General features: G+C 36.6%; 3 protein-coding genes across 8 annotated transcripts in view; 1 reads left to right on the top strand and 2 right to left on the bottom strand.

The window, feature by feature from the left end:
- The window catches only part of LOC126863845 (uncharacterized), a 46,785-nt gene extending 45,580 nt beyond the window's left edge, over positions 1-1,205 (top strand). For all 3 annotated transcript variants that reach the window (XM_050614475.1, XM_050614473.1, XM_050614476.1), the window contains one exon: positions 59-1,205. In XM_050614475.1, coding sequence (XP_050470432.1) covers positions 59-434 — 376 coding nt within the window. In that variant the 3' untranslated portion in view covers positions 435-1,205. The remainder of the gene's footprint in view (positions 1-58) is intronic.
- On the bottom strand, positions 1,122-7,509 carry LOC126863861 (transcription initiation factor TFIID subunit 5). 3 transcript variants are annotated; one of them, XR_007688991.1, is made up of 12 exons: positions 7,107-7,509; positions 6,755-6,940; positions 6,469-6,671; positions 6,193-6,389; positions 5,914-6,118; positions 5,720-5,839; positions 5,509-5,654; positions 5,278-5,415; positions 5,017-5,210; positions 4,657-4,948; positions 2,587-4,572; positions 1,122-2,529 (listed from the first exon to the last, which is right to left on the bottom strand). XR_007688991.1 is itself a non-coding variant. In XM_050614512.1 (11 exons), exons 1-11 carry the CDS (start codon positions 7,167-7,169, stop codon positions 4,358-4,360), a joined length of 1,959 nt encoding a protein of 652 aa, XP_050470469.1. In that variant the 5' UTR covers positions 7,170-7,509; the 3' UTR covers positions 1,122-4,357. The 3 variants fall into 3 exon arrangements, 1 of the variants encoding a protein (XP_050470469.1); XR_007688992.1 differs by lacking the exon at positions 1,122-2,529 and having other exon boundaries at positions 4,424-4,572; positions 4,657-4,803; positions 4,892-4,948; positions 7,107-7,508; XM_050614512.1 differs by having other exon boundaries at positions 1,122-4,572.
- Positions 7,510-12,085: 4,576 nt separating this feature from the next.
- Positions 12,086-24,452, bottom strand: part of LOC126863897 (uncharacterized) — a 537,956-nt gene continuing 525,589 nt past the window's right edge. For both annotated transcript variants that reach the window (XM_050614604.1, XM_050614603.1), the window contains 2 exons: positions 15,688-15,776; positions 12,086-14,707 (listed from right to left, as the gene is read on the bottom strand). In XM_050614604.1, the coding sequence (XP_050470561.1) occupies positions 15,691-15,776 (86 nt within the window). In that variant the 3' untranslated portion in view covers positions 12,086-14,707; positions 15,688-15,690. The remainder of the gene's footprint in view (positions 14,708-15,687; positions 15,777-24,452) is intronic.

Below are 24,452 nucleotides of genomic sequence, written 5' to 3'. Positions count from 1 at the left end.
AGGCTGATATGAAAGTAAAACAATGGGATCATATCTACCGTGTATTTCTATTTTGTAGATGCCCGGAAATTCAGGCGTGTATAAGTTCTGTGCTATGGTGCGATGGGATCCGTCACTGCCCTTCCGGTTTCGACGAGGAGGAGACCAACTGTTCGTACCGTTTCGGCGTAACATTGCTCTACGTGGCCGTAGGTGCCGGCGCCCTAGGTATATTTCTTATCCTACTGCTTGCCACCGGTTGCCTCAAATATTGCCTCTATCGACACAAAGCTCGCAAGAAAAAAAAGAACGTTGTCCTGAACGTGAACCATCTCCACGTGAATCACACGCATCATAATAACGGTCTGACCGGAAGTCGCCTGAGCGGTCGCTATAATCTCGCCACGCCGCAAGAGATGTATCTGGAAAATTACGGGAAAGACAGTATTTGTTGACAATACGCCATTGCCAATATCGAGACCACCGTGTGAATATTACAGGATTTTTAAAATACGCCTACCTCGCTGGCCTCTTTGATCCCCCTCACCTCCCGCGAAGAGAATGGAAGCAAACGACGGAATAGTCGATCGAACCCATCTCACAGCGCGTACGGCGCAACAAAAAAAAAAAATATATATATATATATATATACGCAATAATCGTATTAAACTCTCGTAGACCAATTCGAAGGCATTTAACGAAGGAGCGGATTCCGGATTGTTTCGAAGCCTCGACCACGATCCACGCTTTGTCTCCAAAGAATCGATATTTTTAATTTTAAACCCGAGCAAGAGAAGCGTCTCTTTTCCCGGCGCTATTTAAGTTTCAAATTCGCACCGAATTGGGATATTATAAAACTCCGAATTTTAAAACGTTCTAGAGAACGGACAAAGGGTGAATCGAATCGATGAGAAGCGTTTGCGCTGCTCGAACAATTCGCGTATATGGTTTTCACGGTAAAACCGCCGTATCACAGTAGCACTAGGAACACACGTTTTTAGAATAAAGCAATGTGTGACGATGAGAAGAAGGAAATGAAGCATACAGAGCGCGAAAGATTATAACTAGAAAGAAAATAAAGAGAAAGACAAAGACGCGCACGGCTGATGCGTACGAATATATGCTTTTAAAGTGAAGTAGGATTCTGTAATTTGCATTGAGAGCGAGCGAGCGAGCGAGCGAGCGAAAGAGAGAAAGAAAGAAAGAGAGAGAGAGAGAGAGAGAGAGAGAAAGAGAAAATTTTTATTACGGTCGGTTGCCGGGAAACGAGTGTTACAAACGTCCACGACGAGAAACGACGCAGAACAGAATTGGCGGGAAAAAGAGGGAACTGACAAAATAGCGGCCAATATAAAATCCCTTTGAACGACTTCGATATAAATCGCATGTGAACATCGGGAGAAAAAAAGGAAACGAAACTACTGTGATTTATCGAAAAAAAAAAAATTAACCCTTTAGATGCCGTATAATATTATATCGGAGATACTCACTAGGCCGCGATTAAAAAATCTCAATAATAAGAAAGTTCAAACTAGAGCGCGAATACACAAGCTCTTTGTATAGGCGGCACCACGCGCTTATGGCATTTAAAAGGTTAAGAAAGAAATGAAAGAACCTTGATTTTATACTTTACGAGAAACATATACAAAAGGAAAAGTCCGAAAAAAAAGAGAAAAGAAAAAAATAAATCAATGAAAGATTATTTCGACCGATATTTCTCACTTTTAAAACCGGTTTTATTCTATAATTTTATAAATTGTCGTGTCTGAACGACGATATTCATATGCAATTTATTCTAAGGAATTATACGACCAAGATCAACCAAACGCGTTATCATCGACCCTCTGGATCCATCTTATTATCAAATCGATGTCATCTGCGTCGATCCGTCAATAAACTCCATCGTTTTTTGTAAGAAACATGCAGCCATCACGACTACTAACGCGAGAGCGTAGCGACGTCTTCTATAACTGCCATTTTAGGATTTAGTTCGTGATCAATGGAAAATCCCGGCGGGCGTACAGAAAATCCGGTTGTCGATACTCTATGCTCCCGCGTTAACCGCGATCCTAACCTATCCAGATTTCATAAGTACGTTAACAAAGATGGTATAACATATAGTTAAAAATCACACATGTAACCTAGGTTTGATATCAATGCGCGAGGCTTGACTGGGACGTAGAGATTGGTGTATAGTTGATTATCGTTTAAACGAGTGCGAAGGCGAGAGAAGTGGGCAACATAAAATTGACAACGCATACATTGTAACTCTATTACGAAAGTGTTAACTAATTAAAAAAGCCATCGTTTCACGTACGCACACACCGCCACACGTACGAGAGGGAATACATTACTTACATACATACCACATACACACACGTATGGTAAAAGCGCGTATAACTTACGTCTGTATGCTGTGATAGAAGTAAGCGTATCAACAATCGGAAATAAATTTCTCGCGTAAACTTGGTCTGAATTGCATTCTACCTTTTCAACTGTACAATTAAAATACTGTCCGTTTCTCTTCTCCTGTCAATCCAATCGCATTTCCTGTTGATATATAAAACGTGATACTCATCGTTTCAGTAAATAAAAGTTACGACGTACCTTAGAAAAGAAATACGACTTTTTCATGAAAAGACTTCTGTGGAATGAAATGTTTTCTTCAAAAAGCGCCGATTTTATTATTTAAATCCCTCTCTCGGCCGACCTTCGAAGTAACGAGCGTATCCACTTACATATATCCTCGTCAGTTTTATTTGTTCTGTTCTAATATTCAAGCGGTTTTTAAAAGGACGTGCTTTTGAAAACCGATTCCGGTCAGCTATAAATATCGCTGTCTAAATGAAATATTCATTTGTCGGTCAGTGGAACGTACCTCGGCAATAATTTACCTATTTGAGTTGTTTTTTTTCAAAGTACCCTCTGAGATCATGGATGCAGATTCTTTCTGCAGTTCTATCTTACTCCAAAATCTCGAGGTCTTTTCGTTCTTATAGACTCTTTCATTTCTTAAGATCTTAGAATTAGAGTTTCAAGTGAAGTGCCCTCATCTTAGCAAAAGACCTCATGAATCAGTCTGTAAACTTTTCACATGCGTCATACTTACCATCAGTCGATGCTTGTTATTCAGGTAGCATGCTTGAAATTTCGATAAAGTGCGCGTTATTCGAGTAAAGAATATGTATGTGTTAAATTCTAAGTATGACACTGTTCCTTCGGTGAACAATATGCTAGAAGCTCATGAAAATACAACAGGAAGCAACGATAGAATTCCAAAGGACGATAAATATTCCAAGTCCGCCATTTAATCATTCAAATAGAATATGGATGCGTGGAATCCAGTGGTCACCGAGAGACGTCCATTCTCGCTCCATCCATATTCTACTCGTAATTCAGGTTCATCAATCTGATCCGTTGTATTTCGCAAATCTGCTTTGTCTTTAGAGTTCCGTTGATTTCAGACAAACAATATAGTCTTCGCTTTATTCATTAACGCTAAGCAATTCATAACAAATTAATCCATTTTTCTATCTTATTTGCTTTTCATTTTAATCGAATATATAAAATAATCGTAGTACGAATGAACTTTCGGACGTTCGCGGGGAGACGCGATCTCGAAGAAGCATGCCAACGGGAGTCGTAAATTCCCGTTACGATTTGACTAATCGACGCTATGAATCGTTCGATCCCCTATTTCTTGTGGGATAATACGGGTGGTTGAGTTGAATAATATAACGCTGCTATTAACAGGTTACTATATATTTGAATGATCCAATAACTTCAGTGTTGAAATAACAATAATTTGAAATAACAACTCCGAATGAGTACGAACTGAGACTCCTTTCGTGTTGACGACGATGATGAGATATCTTATGTTGATTGACTGTTTTCGACTTGTAGATTCTTGCTGTTCCTTGCACTGCCCTCTGGCTCGAGTTGATAGACTCGCTGATGAGATTTGACTGTTACTTGACTGTTCTGTTGATGTAGACTAGATATAAACTAGAGCGCAAGGAGAAGAAGTAGAGTTGACCCTGCTGATGTCGTAGAAGAAGTAGTTGACTCTCCTGACCATTTCACGCGACGTAACAACGAACGAAACTAATTTATTTGAAAGAAAAAAAGACATAAAGTATTAGAATATTTTGGTTGTTTATATTTTGAACTGTACAATAGTTAAATATCCTGATTATATATAAATATAGTCTCTAGGACCTTAATTCAATACATTATTATTAGGTATAATTCAGGTACGTTGCATGGTCAATATGAAAAAATTTATTAATAAACATTTGTAATTTACAACAATGTTGATCCGATGTCAAACCATATTCCATCAGTAATGATAAAATTTGTTGAAAGACAGTTATGTTTGCTAAGTTGACTCGAACATTCCGACGCTTAAGAGTAAATTTCTTCGCGAAAAATGTAGTGCTAGTACAGGAGTGTTTTTTGTCGCGAACGTTCGAAGGAGATATGATTCCGTATTCGTTTTTACATCCGGATTATGTGAAACATTCACATCCTCCAAACTCATTTCTTCGGCGAGTTTCGTAAAATCCCACAATTTGATCGTACAATCTAACGATCCTAAAAAAATAATACAAACTATAACTTACTTCTATTTGCTTCATGGTTGTCAAAAAGAAAATGTAAGTAAGGAATATGACCAACCTGAGACTAGTATATTCCCATCTCTACTGAATGATAAGCAATGAATAGTACCAGAATGACTCGATAAGGCAGCGACAAGATGACCATGTGCTAAATCCCAAACTAAAACACGGTGATCAGCACCGGCTGAAGCCAGAAATCGCCCTTCTGCGGAAAAAGCAAGGGAGTAAATCGGAGCTTTGTGTCCTGTCATTAACCTGACTTGGCTGCCGTTTACGCAGTCCCATAATCTTACTGTCATGTCGCTGGAACCGGTTGCTACGTAGTTTGAATTTGGATGGAACTGCACTACCTAAAACAAAATTAATTTGTCATTTTGATTCACGTTTAGCATTTGAAGTTATACGAATATAAACCTACATCTATGTCTGAGTAGTGACCGGCAAATATTCGAAGTGGTTGATGAGAATCAGTTGCCCAGAGTCTGGCGGTTTTGTCGTGAGAGGAAGTTGCGAAATAATAACCATGAGGCGAAAATCTTACGCACCACACTGGGAATAAGTGTCCTTTGTAGCATACTACACACGTCCATGTATGCAGAGACCACAGCCTCACTGCAATATAATATAAGTATAATACAATAGTTATTAAGTGTAATTAACACATCATTTTAAAACGCACCTGTACTGTCTTCTGATGACGAAAGAAGGAGATTTCTGTCTGGACTAAATGATAGACTGTATACAGGACCATTATGCCCGAATAACGATCTCGATGTTTCTGCTGTACGATCGTCCATCATTCTTACTAGTACGTCGTCTGTATCATAATATCAACGCGTTAGTAATATAAATTATCCACGTTTATCGTATTCCAAATATCATAACTTCATTGAATGAAAAGAGATATTACCTGCTTCTCTATCTATGTCCTGTAATTGTTCCCCTGTCTTCATCAGTCTTAATTTTTGTGGAACCAGACTCCAGACCTTTATACAAGAGTCACCAAATCCGATGGCCAGCAAACTCGAATCTTCTGCTACTTCAGCTGCTGTCACACTAAATCTCGTATTACATATATGTTACCATTTCTTTGTATAGAATCAATATGTGCGTAAATTTACCTGTTTACTGCATTCAATAGCGTGTAAAAGCATATAGATGGCAAAGTATCAGGACCAAGTACAACGCGTTTCGATGCTTCCCTCAACGCTTTTCCTTTTTCCAATTTATCCGCGTCTTTCCTATATTTATGATCAGATTGTGTTATTTCTTATATTAGAATACAAGAAACAAATTTATGAATAAAGCTCCTTACAAGTTGGGCAAAGGCATTCTACCAACAGGAGGTGCATTTGGGTCCGATTTAGTTTTCTTAGAAAATAATGGATCCTTTTTAGCTTTCTTCTTCTTTGGTTTATCCCCATCAACACCACCCGTATCATCCTCTTCTTCTTCGGTTGGTGGCATACATTGAATGTCTGGCTCCTTCAAAAGTCCATAATATACTTTCGCCTTATTGTCTGAATTAAAAGTTATAGTTTAAATAAAAAGCATATTTTTATAAAAGTTTTGGCATTTAATTTGGATAAATTACCTTGTCTTGTTGCTTCACCAACCATTGCACCTGATGTGGCATCAATTTGCTGTTTATTCCTAGCTACTCCTTCGTACATATCAAAATAAAGATGCTCTTGTATAATATTTAACAACACGCAGTGCTTCTTCTCTTGCAAATGTCTTTTTAATATAGAGAGTGTATCCCTCGACATTCTGATTATGAACTGATTAGATCTGTAGAAAATTTGACAGATTATTTATATCATAAAATTATATATTATACATATAATCATTAAAATTTATTAATATATACTTGAAAGTGTCGGTTAATTCATTTCCAGCCATTTGTTCACGTTTTGTGACATTGGACAATCTTTTTAAGTCATTTTGATAATATTCCTCTAAATTTCCACCAAATCTTTCCAGTAATTGCTTTGCTTCTTCAGAATGATTATTGTAAACCAATTCGAGATACATATGTACCAAAACTGGATATAGAATTGTGCCTAATTCATGCTGTCATTGTTCAACAAAAACAAATATATTATTTCTATTAGTTTGTAAAGTTTATTATGCATTTTTTAATTTAAATAATCTACCTTATATATATCTAAAGATCCTTCTACAAATTTTTTTAGTTCGCTATATGCTTTCTCATATAAAGCAGGATCTCCCTCGCTTTTGTAGGCAGAAAGAACACTGTTCACTTCAGAATCAGTTTGTTGAGCTTCGTCCGGAGAAATGTCTATCAGATTTGCTTCTTTTTTAAATAATTCCTCTGTTCCCTGTAAGAATAATATTTATAAAGTTATAATGCATGCTTGCATATTACATATATATTTTTCGTATAAAAATATCAAACTGTACAAGAGTTGCTTAAATAAAGATTTAATGTTTATATGAATGTTTAAGGTTAGAACAGTTTAAATGACGAAATTATTTGCCAAATACCTTCAAATTATATTTTCTAAGTAGCTGCAGAACTGCCAGCATAGTACTTTTATCATTATCCATTTTTATCCGAATTTTTATGTCAATAAATTAAAATACTTGTTAACGAATAAATTATTCAGGGAACGAACATCCACTGTACTATTCGTACGCGCATGTAGGCGCGTATGAACACTAGTCATATAGTGTATAGCCATAAAACCATGAACGAACTACGGCCACGGATAAATTAAGAGATAGATATGTAGTTAGATATGCAAGACATGATATGACAAGATAATGCCGTACGTCCTAAAGTACCGATTGTGGAAAAAATCAGACAATTTTAAAGCGGTGGATTTCAAAGTAATATATCTATTTACAGGTACATAATCACAGACGAGCTACGGAATAGAACGGATATGGAATTATGTTATCGTGTTGCATATTTTGACCACGGTTCCATACATAGATCTGACAACTCCGGTGGTGGGGACAGGGCTCTTAGTGATTGGTTAATTTGTCCGCGGTAAAGCGGTTCATTCGAAAAGTTAGGATTCTGGTTGCCTCTGTATCTTCCTCTCTGTCCTTGTTGCGATTGCACGCTTGACTCACGGCGAATCTGAATTATATATGAACTTGAATTATATATGAAAAGTAGTTAAGTTCAGTCGTTGAGTAAGCTCAGTGGTCTAATTTATATCTTTCATTTTCAATGCTACCATCGAAAGATGGCGCTAAATACACAATCCTAACTTTTCGATCGCAACGTTTTATAGTGGCCGATTTGTAAAGCACAACTCCCGACATTAACGTAGAATCAATGTTTGCTTCGTAACTTGGTATTCTTGAAACCACGATAGCTCCTATTGAATTTAATTCTAGTAATCATAGGCGAAATTATAGTCACTGTTCGTCGATGATGCTTGCTTTAATAGTCTTTTATTTCTATCTTTTTATACGTACATTTTTCAATAATCGTTTTCGGTATTAAAGTTAGTGCTCAGGAGATAATTTATTTAATGTATTTGTTTTAATTCATAGATTTTTAACGTGTATACGAAAGTTTCAGTTTTTAAAGTTATTAAAATTTGTTGGAATTTCAATTTTTATTATTATTGAAATAAATGACCGAAAGTTTGTGCTAAAATTTTGAAACAATAACCTTTTCCATTAGTTGATAAAGTAGAAATCTGGATCTAAATGTACGTACTTCTTCCATGGTGTTACCAGAATAGACGGTTTTAAATTAATACACTTACATTAAAGATACATATATTCTTCATTTTCAAAAAATGTATATAATATGGAGTTTTAGTTTTATTGTACTTTATATTCTATGTTTATTACGTAATATAAGTAATGTCAGAGACAATTATTCTACTATTTTCAATGGAGATTTTTTATGCATATGTTGCTACAAGTCACTAGGGACTTTTGGTGTATAAAAGTTGTTAGCTTAAAGCGGCAAATGGGATCGCGAACTGAGAAGTGAGAGTTATGTTCGAGGCTTTTCGTTTGTGATATTTGAAAAATTGTATTTCAAGACGTTTCAAAGTAATGATCATTGCGCAACAACTTCGTGTAATTCATGAATCATTCTTTAGAAAAACATTCTACAAATGACACTTATGAAGTACGTCAGAAGGTCTAGTTCCATCACGTGTAATCGCGGTATGTAACATTTAATATACTACAGGACACAATTCAATTGTACGATATATTCTGTAATAATTAATTTTCTCTTTTGTGAAACGTTAATATATTTACAAGATATTCAAGATAAAACAACACACGTAGAGTTTTGGTTTTGTAATATATTTTTCTATTTATTTATAAAACAGCGAAAATACACAGTGACACTTTTTTCCATTCCTTTTTCTCGTATATTAACTGCGTGTGGATTACTCAATTAATAATACCTTCAATTAACACGATCAGTAATACCGGGTAAATTTCTTTTCATCGTTTATCCTGGCAAAAATGAATATGATTATTTTACATGATATAATCGACGAATGATCAGGATCTAACGTAATGGCAGTCAAATGCTTTTTTAATTAATACTCTGTTAATCGTTTCGACTGGTAAATCGAATGTGTTATTTAACGTATAACGATCACGATAAAAGCTCTTATTGGCATTTCATTGGTTTAGAATATTTTACATATTTCTGTTAACCTTTCGTTTCATAACATGGTAAAATAATTTAATACAGAAATATCATCTATGATGGCTTTCGTCAAATACAATTTCACGATTCCATGGTAATCGTAAACATTTTTACGAAACATTCATTTTCATAAATTCGCTACATATCAGTTCTATCGAGATACAACGTTTTAGCATTTAACTTGTTCGTTATCGAAATAAACTTTTTACGTCGTTTTACCGACATTAATAATATCAAAGTATAAATAAATATACATACGTATACATATACAAATAGACATTAGGAAAACATTTCCTTCGTAAATCAAAAAACGAAGAATTATCTCACGATAAATTTCTCCGTTCAAAGTATAATTTTTATGTTCGTGTTATTAATCCGTAAGATTCTCTTTCGCAAGCGACGAACTCTCGAGAAAAAGAAAGAGGACAATGGTTTTTCTTTTCCGTCGCACTGCGTACGATCGTTCGAATAGATTTTTGAAATTTCTCATGGTTTTTCACGCAATGAAAAGGCCATGAACGTTTCTCGAATCGGTAAGTGTTTTACGTTCGTACAAGGTAAAACGAGAGTATAGTCATCGATTTCGAAATATTCGTGATTTCTTGGTCGGATGAAAGGTACGATAAAGGAAAGAAATCTACACGAATCAACGCGTATTACGTGATAGAAAATCGTCAAACCTTGTGCTTCTTCATTTTTCTTCGCCGATAAAAATTTGATCGCTCGACAACGACGATACGAATAAAGCGTTGAAAAGTAATAGCATGGACGTGTGCCGTTTACGATATACAATTTGAAATTAGCAGCGAAACGAAACGAAGCCTCAGCTGGAACAGGAATAACAAGTCAATAAGTAATCCTTTGCTATCGAAATGTTCGTCGGGGTATCCGCAGGCTTAGGCGAGTACATTCCGTAAATGCAATTCCATACGTGAAACACCGATTTAAACGCCTGTATTTAGTACGAAATAATCTATCTCTATAGCCGTTTTAATTCGCATTTATACACAGATATATACAATATGGATTACAGTAACATACGACGTTGATACAATTGGTCGCGTGTCTGTGTGTCGCGCGCCTGCTAATTCTGATCCAGTGTTCGAACGTACGTCTGGCTCAAACGATACACGATTTAATATAGAAAATGAAAATACGATTTTTCGACTTCAAGGAAACACTCGGTCCGTACGAACCGACGTCCAGCAGCTCGTCCACACGATTCAACACTTTGCGTGTGCTGTCCTCTAGTGATCTGTGCGTAAATCTCGCGAGTAACGAGACAATTTACAATTTATTTATCAACATTTAATTATTCAACGATATGGCCGATTTTATTCAGATATTCGTCGACCACGTTTATCTTTCCCTTGTTACTTGGATATTTTCATTTGTCGTTTCGCCATTCACTTTTTCAAGGTTTAAATAAATTTTCCCAACAACCTTGTTGGTTCCGTGTTCGTGAATTGTTTGAGTTCGATGTACTCGTACACGCGTTCGTGTATTTTTCAAAATTACACAGAGCAATTATAAAAGCATATTCTCCTCCTCGTTTCGATACATGGCGCGCGTTTCTACCATCGAAGGGAAAAGAATCGTCGATTTAAACGGTTTTCTGATCGTTTCAGGTTCGTACACGATACTGTTCGTGCTTGGTACCACGGGACCCTCGGCCAAGCGAGAATTTCTTCGCGCACGTTTCGACGTAAAAAGAATTCGCTTTTACGATCGGTCTGCTCGATTTTGAAATATCTTATACTGTATACAGGAGGCAAAGGAATTATGGTTACAAGTTTTGTGCGTCGATAGAACGTATTGAAAGAAATGAGAGATGCGCGTGTTTTCTCCGGTTACTTGCTACACAACGTCGAACGATTCCCGGAGAAACGTAAATATCAATTTCTTCGTCTCACGTTACGTTCGATAATCGCTCATATTTCGCACGTTCGCGTCGTCTATCTCCGAACGGATATCAAGTTTCCATAATATCGAAGAAATAGATAAATAGAAGCGTTCGTAACCGAGTGAATTTGGAAATTTACCGAAGGAATAATCATCGTGTTGATTATTAGCTGGTTAAATCGTCGTCGTTATTAAAATATTTTTCATTATTTTTCAATAAGTTCTATTACTCTAAAAAATTTGTATCTAAAATTTCCTTACAACCTCTATACACGTAAGTTAATTCAATATACATGTTAATTGCGTTATTTACAGAAGTAATTAAGACATAATTAAGAAGAGGATGGTGGGGGGGGGGGGGCTTCGTATAAAATTACATGGTATCGATGCCGATCATTCGAACTACACAGACGCAAAAGGTTGCTGATATTTTATAATTTGATCTGTTCAGATTCGATGTCAATTTGTTTGATTAATATCCGTTATTTTCTGTCGATTAAATCGAACAAACGTAATTGCGCACGATTTTCTTTCAATTTTTTCCATACGCAAGAAGAGCCACGGAAAGGTCAACCCTTTGCGTGTGAGCGTTTCACCTGATAACCGAATAAATTTTCGTATTTCGATGGAACTGTCGGCTCGTTTAAATCGTTTATTTACACATTTACGATTTTTCCAATCGTTTCTATCGTCGAAAGCCGTTCGCTCGAAAGACTCGAGTTTTTAGAGCGGAATTTGCGAAAGTTCGTAACCAGGGTAACCAATAAATTCTCAAGTACAAACGCTAACGATATCCGATTGTAAAAGTGTGACGAGTTTATCTTTTATCGCGCGCAGACAGGCAAAGTTGGAATTTGCGAAATAAAAATGACGAGCCTGCCGGTAAAGGCAGCAGAGATGGAACGAAACGAATAAGCAGAACGTGTATCGTTAAAATGAAACAGAACTCATTTATTAAAATCGTTACAGTTTATCCAATGTTTCAAACGCTACAAACGTTACTGAAAATATTCGGAAAAAGCGACGAGCTCGAAGAATTGCGTGAATTCTTTTACAATATAATTACCGCGTTAGGTAAGGTTGAAAAATTAAAAGTTAGTAAAAATAAAAACCATTCATTGCTCGATTCTCGAGGGCAAATTAGTCGCTTAATAATTTCAATTATCGAGGAGTATCGATGTTAACAAAGAAAATGATAACGTATTGTTGTTGTTGTTGTTGTTGTTGTTGTTGTTATTATTATTATTATTGGTATTAAATATTTACGATATTTAATTAGAATAGCAAACTTTTCAAACGAGGCTACAATTACTTAATAATATATATATATATATGTGTATATATAAATTGGAACATTTATGAAAATATTGTTTTTCTCAAAGACTGCTAAAAATTTGAAACTCATCAGAGAAGTTATCAGCTACCCTATTCTTAATTTGAGGCACGCGTTACACATACATATATTTCCGATACCGTCCCCCGGAAAATAAATTCGGTTTGCCTTTATATTCCTTGCGGCAAGTGTATCGTTCGTTCGTTTTTCCTTCGTTTCTCGACGTAGAGGAAAAGACGAACGTTAATTTTCTTCGTCATATCCGCCATCTCTTTGGAAGATACGGACATTTTGTGAAATATTCAACGACACAAGATACACCGTCCAGCGATTTCTTTGGTACAGAAACGTATTTCGCTTTACAAACAATGAAAATTTTTCTTTTTTTTTTTTTTTTCTCCAAGCATCTGCATAATTAGAATTGTCGGATGTTCGTACACGAAATTATAATACAGAATTTCCTCTTTTCTTCCTCCCTTTCGTCCGATAGGCTTTCCGTGTTCTAAAGGACTAGAAGTGCTACAGAGGGCAATTTATTTACAACTATAACGTCTACTATAATCCGTTCTTTCATTCTTTCTTTGCTCTCCGTTGAACGTTACATTCGCTACGTGCGCATCCAGCCTCCATTACCGATAATTCGAACAGTCGAATTTAATTAACGATCACAACGATAACAAAATCTCTCTTTTATACTACGTTCGTGTTCGGTCGTTGAACGTACGAAAGAATATATGTTTTTATCGGAAAAGGAAAACTTGGGCATTTTGTAGGTTAATGTATAATCTTCCTGGAAAGTTTTAGCTGGCGTCTGTTACATGACGTAGCGAAAGATACGTTATATTGGCTTGGCAACTAAGTGATTGCGGGCTTTGTCAATACTACCTAATGACAAAACCCGCAATCACTTACTTGCCAACTCAATATATTAGGCCTAATTTAATCAACGAGAAACTTTGGTGCGTACAGTTTGGACACTGTTCGATCGGGTATTTTCACGTTTATCTTTGGTATGATAGTTCACAGAACAGCGAAGATAGAAACTAAACTAAAGAAAATTATGCGCTAATTCTTTTTTCCCTCGTTCAACTAAAATAAAAATAATACAACGATAAAAATACCTGCGCGAGCTTGCCAACTACTTCGGTAAATCGATAAATTAGTCATCGACTTTACCAGCGTTATCGACTCATGTACATCGAAATTCTCCTAATTTTGTTTTTCTCTCGTTAGCATATATTTTTATTTCTCACATTGTTACAATATAATTGTCACGTTTTCATTTCGCGATCAGGAATAACACACGTGATAAAGTTAGTCGCAATATCGTCGTGGAAACTGTACAATTCATTTTTCTTTTTCCGTGCAACATCGTCGTTATCCTTCGGCTCTAAATACTCGTCGTAATCGCCTCTTCGCTTGCATTTTGATACCGCATATTGTCGCAGCTATTTACACATATTAAAATAATTACACATTCAAGTTACGTATAATCAATATATATATATCCACTCGGCTTTCTTTTCTTCTGTTTAATCGTATCTTCGTATTCGTATTTATATATGTATATATATAATATCTTATCTGCTGTATATCGTATGCAAAGTTCCATACATCTTAGTCGTTTAAACAATATATTATGAATCTGACGTAACACGAAGAGTAACAAACACAGTCTACAATATGACTCGAACTGTAATACGATCATCAAATCTTGAACATTATTTACAACGCCATACTACGAAGAACGTTCTCCTTCTCCTTTTCTCCCTCTTTCCTTTCTATCAACAGGTTTTTACCTATGTCTTTGGTTTTAAATCGTGTGCACGCTAGCCACGATAAACTAGAATTTCATTACGAGTACAAATAACACTCTAAACAGCGCGTATAATGTATCTTTGTGTGTTATCATGTGTGTTAACCGTATTTGTCTGTTAAACGTGTGTGTTTACATGTATACGTATGTATGTATGTATGTGTACGGAGTTAGAAACAGGACTTTCTCGTGCTGACGACGAACGCGTACGTTGACCGGCGTTCGACGTCCGACGATCGATTCTGTCGCATTTTGTCAAACAACATTTAACGTGGGCACACCGTGTTTGTCGATAAGTATCTTAGGCAATGAATCATGGTACAAGACGATAGGGCGTAACGACGCAGCTTCCACACGTCAGTCCGTCAGTCGCTTTGCACTGCGTTTTAAGCGACCACCTGCAATCAAATATTTCATTATGAATTTTCTACACATACTTTTCATATATTTATATAACTCTATTGCAAACGTTTGAAAAAGTCGATATTTCCTTCTTTACTCTCTTCTTTGCGACATCGTTTCTTTCGATGTTTCAGGGAATACAGTTTCGTGTTCTGAATTCCGTGAAACCACGCGAGAAAGAAATTTTCAATGTTTCCGCATGGATGTAAAAAACTGGCGAGAATTATTTCGTTACGTCGGAAATTGTTTCTCGAATGATATTTTTGGACGCTTCCGGAGGGAAATATTAGGTTGTCCGAAAAGTTTCTTTCGTTTCATAAAGTGATAATAGACGAACGACAATTTCTGTTTTATATTATTTTATTGAACTAGGTATGATCCATTTCCTTCTATTTCTATTATTATGTTCGTGCATAATTCAATAAACTAATATAAAACAAGAAACATTGTGCGTCTATTATTTCCTTATAAAACGACAGAAACTTTTCGAACAACCTAATATCTCGTCGATAAAGCGATAGTTTGCACGAGGTGGACTTTAGCGAAAATTATTTGCTACTCAAATGAATTGGCGTATGTGATACGTATGTAGGAACGAAAGTGAAAGTAGAAGAGAGATTTGTTACGTTAGAAGTATGCAGATTAGCTTTTCCTAATTACTTACTTCCAAGGGAGAGATTTTTTTAAATAATTTTTTAAAGAGTTTTTAAAGAATTGCATAATTTATATAACGTTTAATGCTTGTGAAATTGCAACGACGAAGTTGTTGGATCGTTGCTTGAAAACTGTAAAAGATTTTATGGAAATTAGCTACTTGAACTACGCGTATCCTGCTCTGAAAAAGTTACAACTCTTTGATGTTTTATTCAGAGGATGTAGGCCAATTTAACGTAAAACGTATCAAATTCCACGAGAGATAAGCAAATTGAATTTGAAATGATTTAACGCAGAAAATATTATATATTCATTTACTTACCTATTAGTCGAACATGTTGAACATGTTGACCAGTGCTTGATGCGCTATGACTAGTAGGACGTTAATTGACAATCCACAGGCGAAATTTCCTGCAATCAAAGAACAGTTGGTGTCAAAAGAAGGAAACGTACTTTTATATCTTAACGTTAACATTTGCTCGAAACGTATTTTCAATGCGTTCCTCTATTTACTATATATCCTTGCTGGTTGTAGTCGATGCTAGTGCAGTTGCGTTATAATGCTCGAAAATCTAATAAAACATAAATGTAAAGTCATTCGAATTGGCTGGCAGATCGCGCGTATCTATGCGTTTTTACTATACTCCATTCCAATAAGGATGTTACGTCCCGGGGCTTACTATAGGCCGTGTTCCTAACCGTCTTCTTTGGTACTACAGTGTCGTAGCCAGATCGTCTTACATGACCAGCGAAATATACCCAACGTAGCGATAAGCGCGTAGCTGTCGTCAAGCAGCGAGTTCTAGAAACATCGATTCGCCTTCAGTTCGCTATTTTACACAAAGAAGGTAGCATACTTGATCATAGGCGCGAACAGTTGCGAGACTCGAGTGTGACATCAGTCACTTCTCAACCTACATCAGAGATGACATCGACCTCCGACTTTCGGACTCCTTTGGACACATCACCACCTTATCGACATAACCTACACAGAGCCCCTTAACATCCTCAAACCCGAACGTATATAAACCGAGACTTCACCCAGCTCGGGCAGTTCTTGTTCTAGTTGCTGTTCTTGTACAACAGCCTTTTACGGTTATTCTGTTATTGTAAGTGCCAAAATTATGATAAAGTTCGATAAAAGAAAATTAATAATTGGGTTGCGACTCGGCTTTCTTTTCTCTTACAACCCAAGTATCAATTTTACGTGACACGAGCGTGGTGGGGGTCGTCTCCCAGAGAAGACAAAGGAGAAAGTCGAAGGGCAGTCAGTATTATTTGAGGATTCAAATCGAACGCATCGAGAGGTCGAGAGTAATAAAATCGAGGTCGCTTAGTCAAACGGATACATCGAGAAATATCATAAAGTCGAGTCGAGTTACAGTAACGAACTAATGGTATCATCGTTAAATCATTTGTGACGTGTTCATTATAATTTTAAATATTGTTAAATACACAAGTTTATATCAACCGTGTTAATTCAGTGTCACAATCATTTGAACTACCTCTGTTATCCTAATCGAAACAGGGGAACGGCTGATTCGCGGCGTCGATCATCAGAATCGTAGCGTTTTCCTCGCTATCGCGTCTCTCCACGAACGGTCGTAACAAAGGAAATCTCCTCGAACTTGGTAAAAAAACAAAATTCATATCTCTGTCACGATCAGTTGCCTTTTTAATAAAATGCAAATATAAAGCGATCGAGATCAGCCGGTACATCATAAATAATCGTTTAATCTGCGTTTAACTTCGTTTACAAAATTCAATTTATTTTCCTTTGCATCCTCTTGCGACAAAGAATTCTTCTCGAACATATCCTGCTTCCTTGCCAAATAAAACACGAGCTTAAAATTCATAAATCAGCTGCTACATCGTTGATACTTTTCGCAATTTAATCAACTTCATATATACGCTTGTATCCTTTTCCAAAAAAAAAAGAAAAAAGTTCTTTTCCAACGTTATCAGAGGAAATTCACGTCTCAATTTCTTTTCCTTGCCCGGTCGTTATCACCGCGATCGATAGCGTGCTTTTTGCGTGCATTATTATTTCAAACGTAATCGACCGGCGGACCGGTTAACCGGTGCGTTACACGTCGATAAACATGCCGATGAGCCAGCGCGCTGCAAAGTATCTTTCACGACTGGAAATTATAGTCGCGGATACCATTTTCTTTTACGGTGGCCCGTTAAGCTTTGATTACGATCAGGCGAAAAGTTTATGAGATACGACAGCGGTATAACGCCGCTATACTTTGTTCGTGACACCGGCGTTACGCTAAGTCAGGGACCGCTAATGTAAACTGCATGTCCTTAAATTAGGGGAATGTGTTCCGCGAACCGGGCCGTTTCGCTTTATCTCTTCTTCTTCTCTCACCCCCTGTCAGCAGAAGGGGTTTCCATTAGCAATAAGAATTAACTCGCCGACTACCGCCACGGCTAATTACTCTCTTATTTGCGAGCTTCCTTGTTTTACCTATTGTTTCCTTCGTTACCTTGGGAAATGTTTCCATTGCTCGAAACTTTTTTCCATGGTTGGCCGATTTAATCGTTGGCCAACGGGGAGGTGGAACACGGAGAGAGGGGTAAGACAGAAGCCAAGAGCGGACGTAACAATCGTACAGGACGCTTCGGAAATGGCCTGGCGAAAGATTTAATCGTCGACGTAGAGCAGTGCTTCGTGGGCGTTTCGAAAACGTACGGTCGGACGATTTAATCGTCGCTTCGGTTGGAAGTTTCTTCCATAACGGTGTGCGTTTCGGCAAGTTCGGTGAACTCGATGAAGAGAAATCTTCCGCGGGGAAAAGAATGTTACGCGTCGCGTATCATGCGTATACGTTGCCTCCAACAATTTAATCATCCGCGGTGGAAGTTGTTTTTCTTGCGCAATGTGTTTCTGGCTTCTGGAAAAGTCGATTACTCTGGATATATCTTGCGTTAGCGTCTCAGAATCGCGCTGCTATAAAAATTCGATGGAATTTCTGAAGTATTTGATCGCGATATTTCTCTGATTTACGATGGAAATTTGAATCTTCGAGATTTTCAAAGTCGAAGAAGACAAGAAGAGATGGCTCGTATGATTAAAAATGCAACTTGGAATCGAATACAGGAAAGGTAGGTACTTGTGTATGATATTCTTGTGATAAAATTAACGTACTCCGGAACACGTGTTTCTTACGTTGCAATTATAAGAAAGTGCTTGGGGATTTTTTAAAAGTTTACAAATGACGAAAACGATTTTGATCTTGCTCCAGGAACATTATTCCCTTTGCTGACATTCACGAAATAATGTACCATACTATCTTCGGAGACTGTTGCTTGAATATTTTTAACATATTGGTTCTTCCAAGTTGTGTCACTCTTGAAACAAGGATGCGATATGTATCTATAGCTGATCCGTTTAACGCTTTGACTGCCATGTTGGAATCACGTGTTTCGCTGAGGGCGCCACGGGAGTATTTTTATTATTCAATGTATATAATGGCAAAATAATGATAAATTGACGATGTAAGACAACGTTCTTCCCCAATGGACCGTTTATCTTATTGGTGGTCACGAGTGACCACTGTGGCGCCTTGGTAACAGTCGATAGCGATATATTATAACGAGGCTTCGTTTATTTCAACAAACCATTCGCATTCGTCGTTTCGTCGTAAGCACAACGTGCAGAATATATCGTTGAAACGTGTAGGAGATATTAGTAAACGGTATTTGCTTATTCTATATATAATAGTAAGGTACGTTCATACTTCTAACTTCAAATGTACGATTATAAAGCAGCATTTACGATTATTTTCTAAGGTGTGTTTATGATAATATTCGTAGATTACTCCTCGAAGATATGGATGCAAATACAGTGCACCGTTAGATGTGAGATTTGTTCTCATCTTTTTTATTGATGTTCTAATAAAAATGTTTAATCGTTCAATGGGGCACTTTTTGTTTCAAAGTATCTTCTATTTATCGGTTATATTCAAAATGCCCTAACTGTCAATTTTCATACAATTTTTACGACTGTAAGAAGTTGAAGCGCTCTGGTCACCAATGACCACCGTGACGTCACAGGAGAAACCGTGGCCGGTCGCATATGACCAACGTGGCAGTCAAAGTGTTAATATCAGCTCAGTTGGTATAACGATTAGTATTAAACTATGGAATTATGTTTGCTCGAACAAGTAGCCTCGAAAATCATGCGTTTTAACCCCTTCCCGTACTTTAGCGAGTCTGACTCTCGACCAGATACTTCGGCCAAACGAAAACATAACAAGTCGAGCTCGCGGACTGTTTTTTGCCCGTTACGATCGTGACTGAATGTTAGTTCTTGTTTACGAGGATCAGTCTGGTCTCTGTTTAGCGCGCGTCGATGTCTACCGCTTGGGTCCGAGTTTCGTCGAACTAAATGGCACGGGAAGGCGTTAAGCGAAACGTTGGTATTTAACACTAGAAATACCACAGCAGTCAAAATGACTGGTTCTACAATTTTATAAATGTGTCAACTGTCGTTTAGACGCACCCGAACCGGCTGACAGCGGAAACGATCAACACATCAAGCATAGAAAGAAGACTAAAAAGGAAACACCCAACAGATCTCATAAAGGATATAACCTAATAAACACGAAGATGGTACCCCGCTGGGGGTAGCCACCCACATGATAATCAAACAGTCAAAAAATTCTACCAAATGTCCAAATCGGACAAATTGTGAATGTAAACAACTAAATAAAAAAAAAAAAAAAAAAAAAAAAAGAAAAGAACCCTCGTTTAGGTTGATCATGGTCCCAGATGGATTAATAATACTAAAAATGTACTACATAACATGGAATTGTTTCTATAAGAAAGTAATAAATCAATAAATATAAAAATATTCCATTATTACGTATTTTTTAAAGATCAGTCATTTTGACTGGTTTTTGGTCGAAATAGCTTCGTGTTAATTATCGGTAGTTCTAGCGTTAATATATAAGTTTCGTACTAAATATTTTGTATTTGGAATTAATGCGATTTAATTACAGAATATATCCGTATATATGGAAACACTTGGCAATTTTAGTTTCTGTCGTCCATAATCAGGGAGACAGCAGCGAGTTGAAATTGAATGCTACTGATTTCGTGCAGTTATAGCGTATCCATATGATAATGATCCACTGGCGTTGCTATCTGATGCAAACGAGGTCTAACTTCCATGGCTAATTAGTGTGCATTGTTAGAAGCATTGACCGTCTGTGTTAACTTAATAACAAGTAGAAATTAAGTTTCCAAGTTCTTTGTCTATTGCTCATTTTGCTCTGTTCTAAAATGATCAAATGGAAGAAACTTCCTAAACTGGATATAAGCTTTTAAACGAAACGTCTGGCATCTATGAAATTTAACTAGATCCACGCTGCATATTAACATAATCCAATCTCGTTCAAGTTGAAACACGTTGAACGTGTTTATGAGCATGATTTCCGATGATTCGCGCTACCAATTAATCGAAAGACGTACTTTGCCAATTCTTAGCTAATTTCAACGTTGTATCTCAGTTTTCTTTGTTCTTCTTCCTTTCCTTTCTTATAGTATACTTTATAAATAATACATATCAGAGCGGTGTATATGCATAAACGAGATTTTAATCATTTCAACATGGTCAAAACGAAATCAATCGATCACGCGCAATTTCTATTTGGTTGAAATAAAGATACGTTGTTCTCGAATAATATTAATTAATTGGCTCGCTTCCAAATTTATAAAACTCGTCGGTTTCGGAATTCAAAAATTCTTTATGTACTACATATGCTGCTTATATCATAATATATTCATTTCGAGGTAATTTATCGATGAAATATCGTAATATTTAATATCGCTCTCTTTCCTTAGTAGTAGTTCGATAATTATTATATCGACGATAAAATCAAATCAAATTAATCTACCAAACTAGAATTATCGTAGAAACGATGTTAATAGGTTAACAATTTCGATATCGCAAATTTTCAAGTACGTTCGAGTGGACTTTAGGACGAAGAAAAATTGTGACTCGACTTTTAACTAAGCTTTAACCCTTTGCACTGATATGTCGAGTATGACTCGACATTAGTTTTTATCTCAGAAGCTCCTTTGTCGAGTTTCGCTCGACATTCTTTCATATCCACCTTTGTCTGCAAAACGTGCGAAAGGAAACCAAGATTGCACGCTGGAAATTGTTTCAAGATGTATCGTACACTGAAAAATTACAAAATACAACAATAGCGTGAATAAAACTGGTGTTTAAGTGAATTTCTTTCTTCCTTTATTTATTTAAATTGTCTTATGTTTTAGTTCAAGTAAATTTCAAATAAAAATTGAAAGAAATTGAAATAAAATTCCCAGTGGAAAGGGTTAAACGTGAAAAGTTGTAAGTATTTAGGTCAAATGACATTAAAACGAACAAGATTACGACCAAGTACAAATATTATCTTTCCGATTACTATATATATTTCCAAATTCAACGAGATATCGCAAACTAATCTGTCCGCGTTTTCCCGTATTCGAGAAAACGCCGATACGTTTCCCGAAGCGCGGTGGCGTTCGAATTGCTTCGTCCTTCTAAAATCCTTTTTCTTTTTTTTTTCGTCAGATCTGCCACCGTATTACGCGGCAAAAGAAAGTTACACACGCCGTTCCCCTTTGATGCTCGGCTAGAAACTTTAACGCGTTGCCGGCGATATGGATCGGCAAACTGCTTGATAGCGTTATCACCGAGGAAATTCGTGCGCCAGTGTGTAAGAGGAGAAGGTATTAACGCAACCTCAACTTCGGCTATTTATTAGCGTAGCGCAGTAATGCCAGCTGATGAGCTTCAAGAGGAAATGCCACTTCCCTTCATCCCCTTCAACCAGAACTTACGCCGCTGTTAGTTTATTAACCGTATCCTTCGCTGATGCTCGATTATCAACGAAGAGATTAATCTACTGTATATACGTAGCTGGTCTTCGTACGTTATTTATTCTTTTTCTTGGTCGTCGTCGCAGGGAAACTCAAAGTTTTATTAATTCGCAGGCGATCGAAATTAAACGCCACGTCATTTAGCGTTTACAAGTTTGGATTTTTATCCTTAGTGGAATAAAAATTCTCCTTTTACACTCTGCAGTCTTTATTTTATACGAGCGAAATAAATAAAAGTTAAAGCGTTAAGGATGAGACGAGTTAAGGTATTTTCTTGGCCGGTTAAATTGTTTTTTACGATGAAGAAATCTCGTCGGTTTGGTTGAATTTCAGTTTGAGTTTCAGTTTAGTCAGGTTTTAAACGCGTGTATTGCGAGAAATTTAGAAACAATGTAGCTGTTCTTTGATATTTCATAATTATTCTCTTCAGCTTTGTTCGATGATTTAGAGACAATATAGGTAGAGCATATTTTTTCATACTTCAAATACTCTTTTTAAATCTTTCATTTAACGCAGTTTCGTTTTGACGGAGACAGCTTGAATTTAATTTAGTTTATCAGCGAGATTCAGTGTCTCTGAATTTTTTATTAAATTGCGTAGAATATTTGTCACACATTTTTTGTCTTTGCCACCCCGTGGCGTAAAACTTTGTTAATTTCGCCAGTATTTTTTCCTTTTTTCTCGACGAATTTGAATATTTGAGATTCAGTTGAATTTCAAACGGATACGTTAAACAGAATTCTTAACGAAAGTAAATACCTTTTACCAGGTGATTCTCGCGTGATTTCCTCTGCCCGTCCCATCGAATTAAAATATCTCTCTTTCTCGTTCTCCTAACAAATTCATTTTCATTTATAAAATCTTCTATCCCGCTGGCTTCTGAATAAGAATCTCGAGCCCCACTTTTTACACAAATTAAATAACATTTATCGTACGTTCTAGGTGCGTTTTCCTCTGTCTCTTGGGTCGTTTAAAGGAGTAACGTTGCAAACTGTGCTTGCAACGGTCGTTTCGCGTGATAAGAAACGGCAAAAGAACTCGGTGATTACACAAAAATTCGCCAGCATCCTTTTGCCAGGAACGGCGTGCGAGGAAATAAGTCTTCTGTCGAGGAAATGAGAAACGCGATATAGCCGATACTGTATCACGAAAAATCGATTGGTCGAGGAAATTCCAGATGATTCGCTTATCGCGATTATCGACCCGCGAAACTACAACATTCATTTTTAAAAGCACTTTCGTTTCGAAGCGCTTTCGTTTCGAAGCACTTTCTTTTCTCTTTTTTTTTCGTTACTCCAACTGTTTGTTGTGTATTTTTAAACGACATAAAAAAGAATATAAAAAGAAGATTAATGAAAAAGGAAAACGGAGAGAAAGCGAAAGAAGAGGCGATGAATCAGAAGCGAAAGTAATAAATCATAAAGCAACCGAAATATCGGCGCCTGTATCGAAAATTATTATCCACCACTCTTTGAGAATTAATCTTTCGCGTGGCTAAATATTTATATTCTATTTCACAGAAAGACACTGGCCTGTTCACAAGCTTCGTTTACTAGTGGATTTATACAAACATTAATCTCGATAGAATATTTACGAAGAAACATAGTTGCCATTATAAAGCACGTTGCGGACTCCTGCTGTTTATTTATTTACTATGTCTAGAAATTGTTTGTATTTCCTCTTGCATACCACGTGCAAATACTTGTTATTTTGTTAGCCCGGTTGGCATAATTAACGTATAAATATTTTACTTGTCGATGAGGAAGAGGCGTGTTAGCAGAAGGACACGTTGCACAGTTGTTAACCGTGTTCGAGATGTTTGAAATTTGGGTTACATCGTTCGAGAACTTTGAGCAGATTGAGCTGTATCTTGTATGAAATTATTTCGGAGAAAAATAAAAAGAGAAAAAATAAAAAACAATTTTGTTAAAAATACGATAACCAAAAATCTTTAACTGAGAGATTCTGTTATATGAAATCAAAGAGAAAAATAAAATAAATAACATAAACGAAACGATGGTGTAATATTGTTCGATATGTAAACTATTACTCTACTGCGCCGAGATCAAAATTAACTTTGTTTTATCCGTTGATCGTTGAACGCGTTTCACGATGCGTGTGTAACACTGATCGTAAACGTAGAACAGAGATAAAAATTGGACATCGGATGCAAGCAGTGAAACGAACTTA

The sequence above is a fragment of the Bombus huntii genome, chromosome 3, assembly GCF_024542735.1.
Source record: "Bombus huntii isolate Logan2020A chromosome 3, iyBomHunt1.1, whole genome shotgun sequence".
NCBI lineage: Eukaryota > Metazoa > Arthropoda > Insecta > Hymenoptera > Apidae > Bombus > Bombus huntii.
The sequence above is the reverse complement of the archived record's forward strand: the minus strand, read 5'-3'. Positions and strand labels throughout refer to the sequence as shown.

What these genes read in the sequence shown, in the direction of transcription:
- LOC126863861 (XM_050614512.1), bottom strand. Translation starts at nt 7,169, where the DNA reads ATGGATAATGATAAAAGTACTATGCTGGCAGTTCTGCAGCTACTTAGA. An exon ending in TTAGAAAATATAATTTGAAG is followed by an intron (nt 6,941 to 7,106) that starts GTATTTGGCAAA and finishes TTATTCTTACAG; the next exon opens with GGAACAGAGGAATTATTTAA. An exon ending in GATCTTTAGATATATATAAG is followed by an intron (nt 6,672 to 6,754) that starts GTAGATTATTTA and finishes GAACAATGACAG; the next exon opens with CATGAATTAGGCACAATTCT.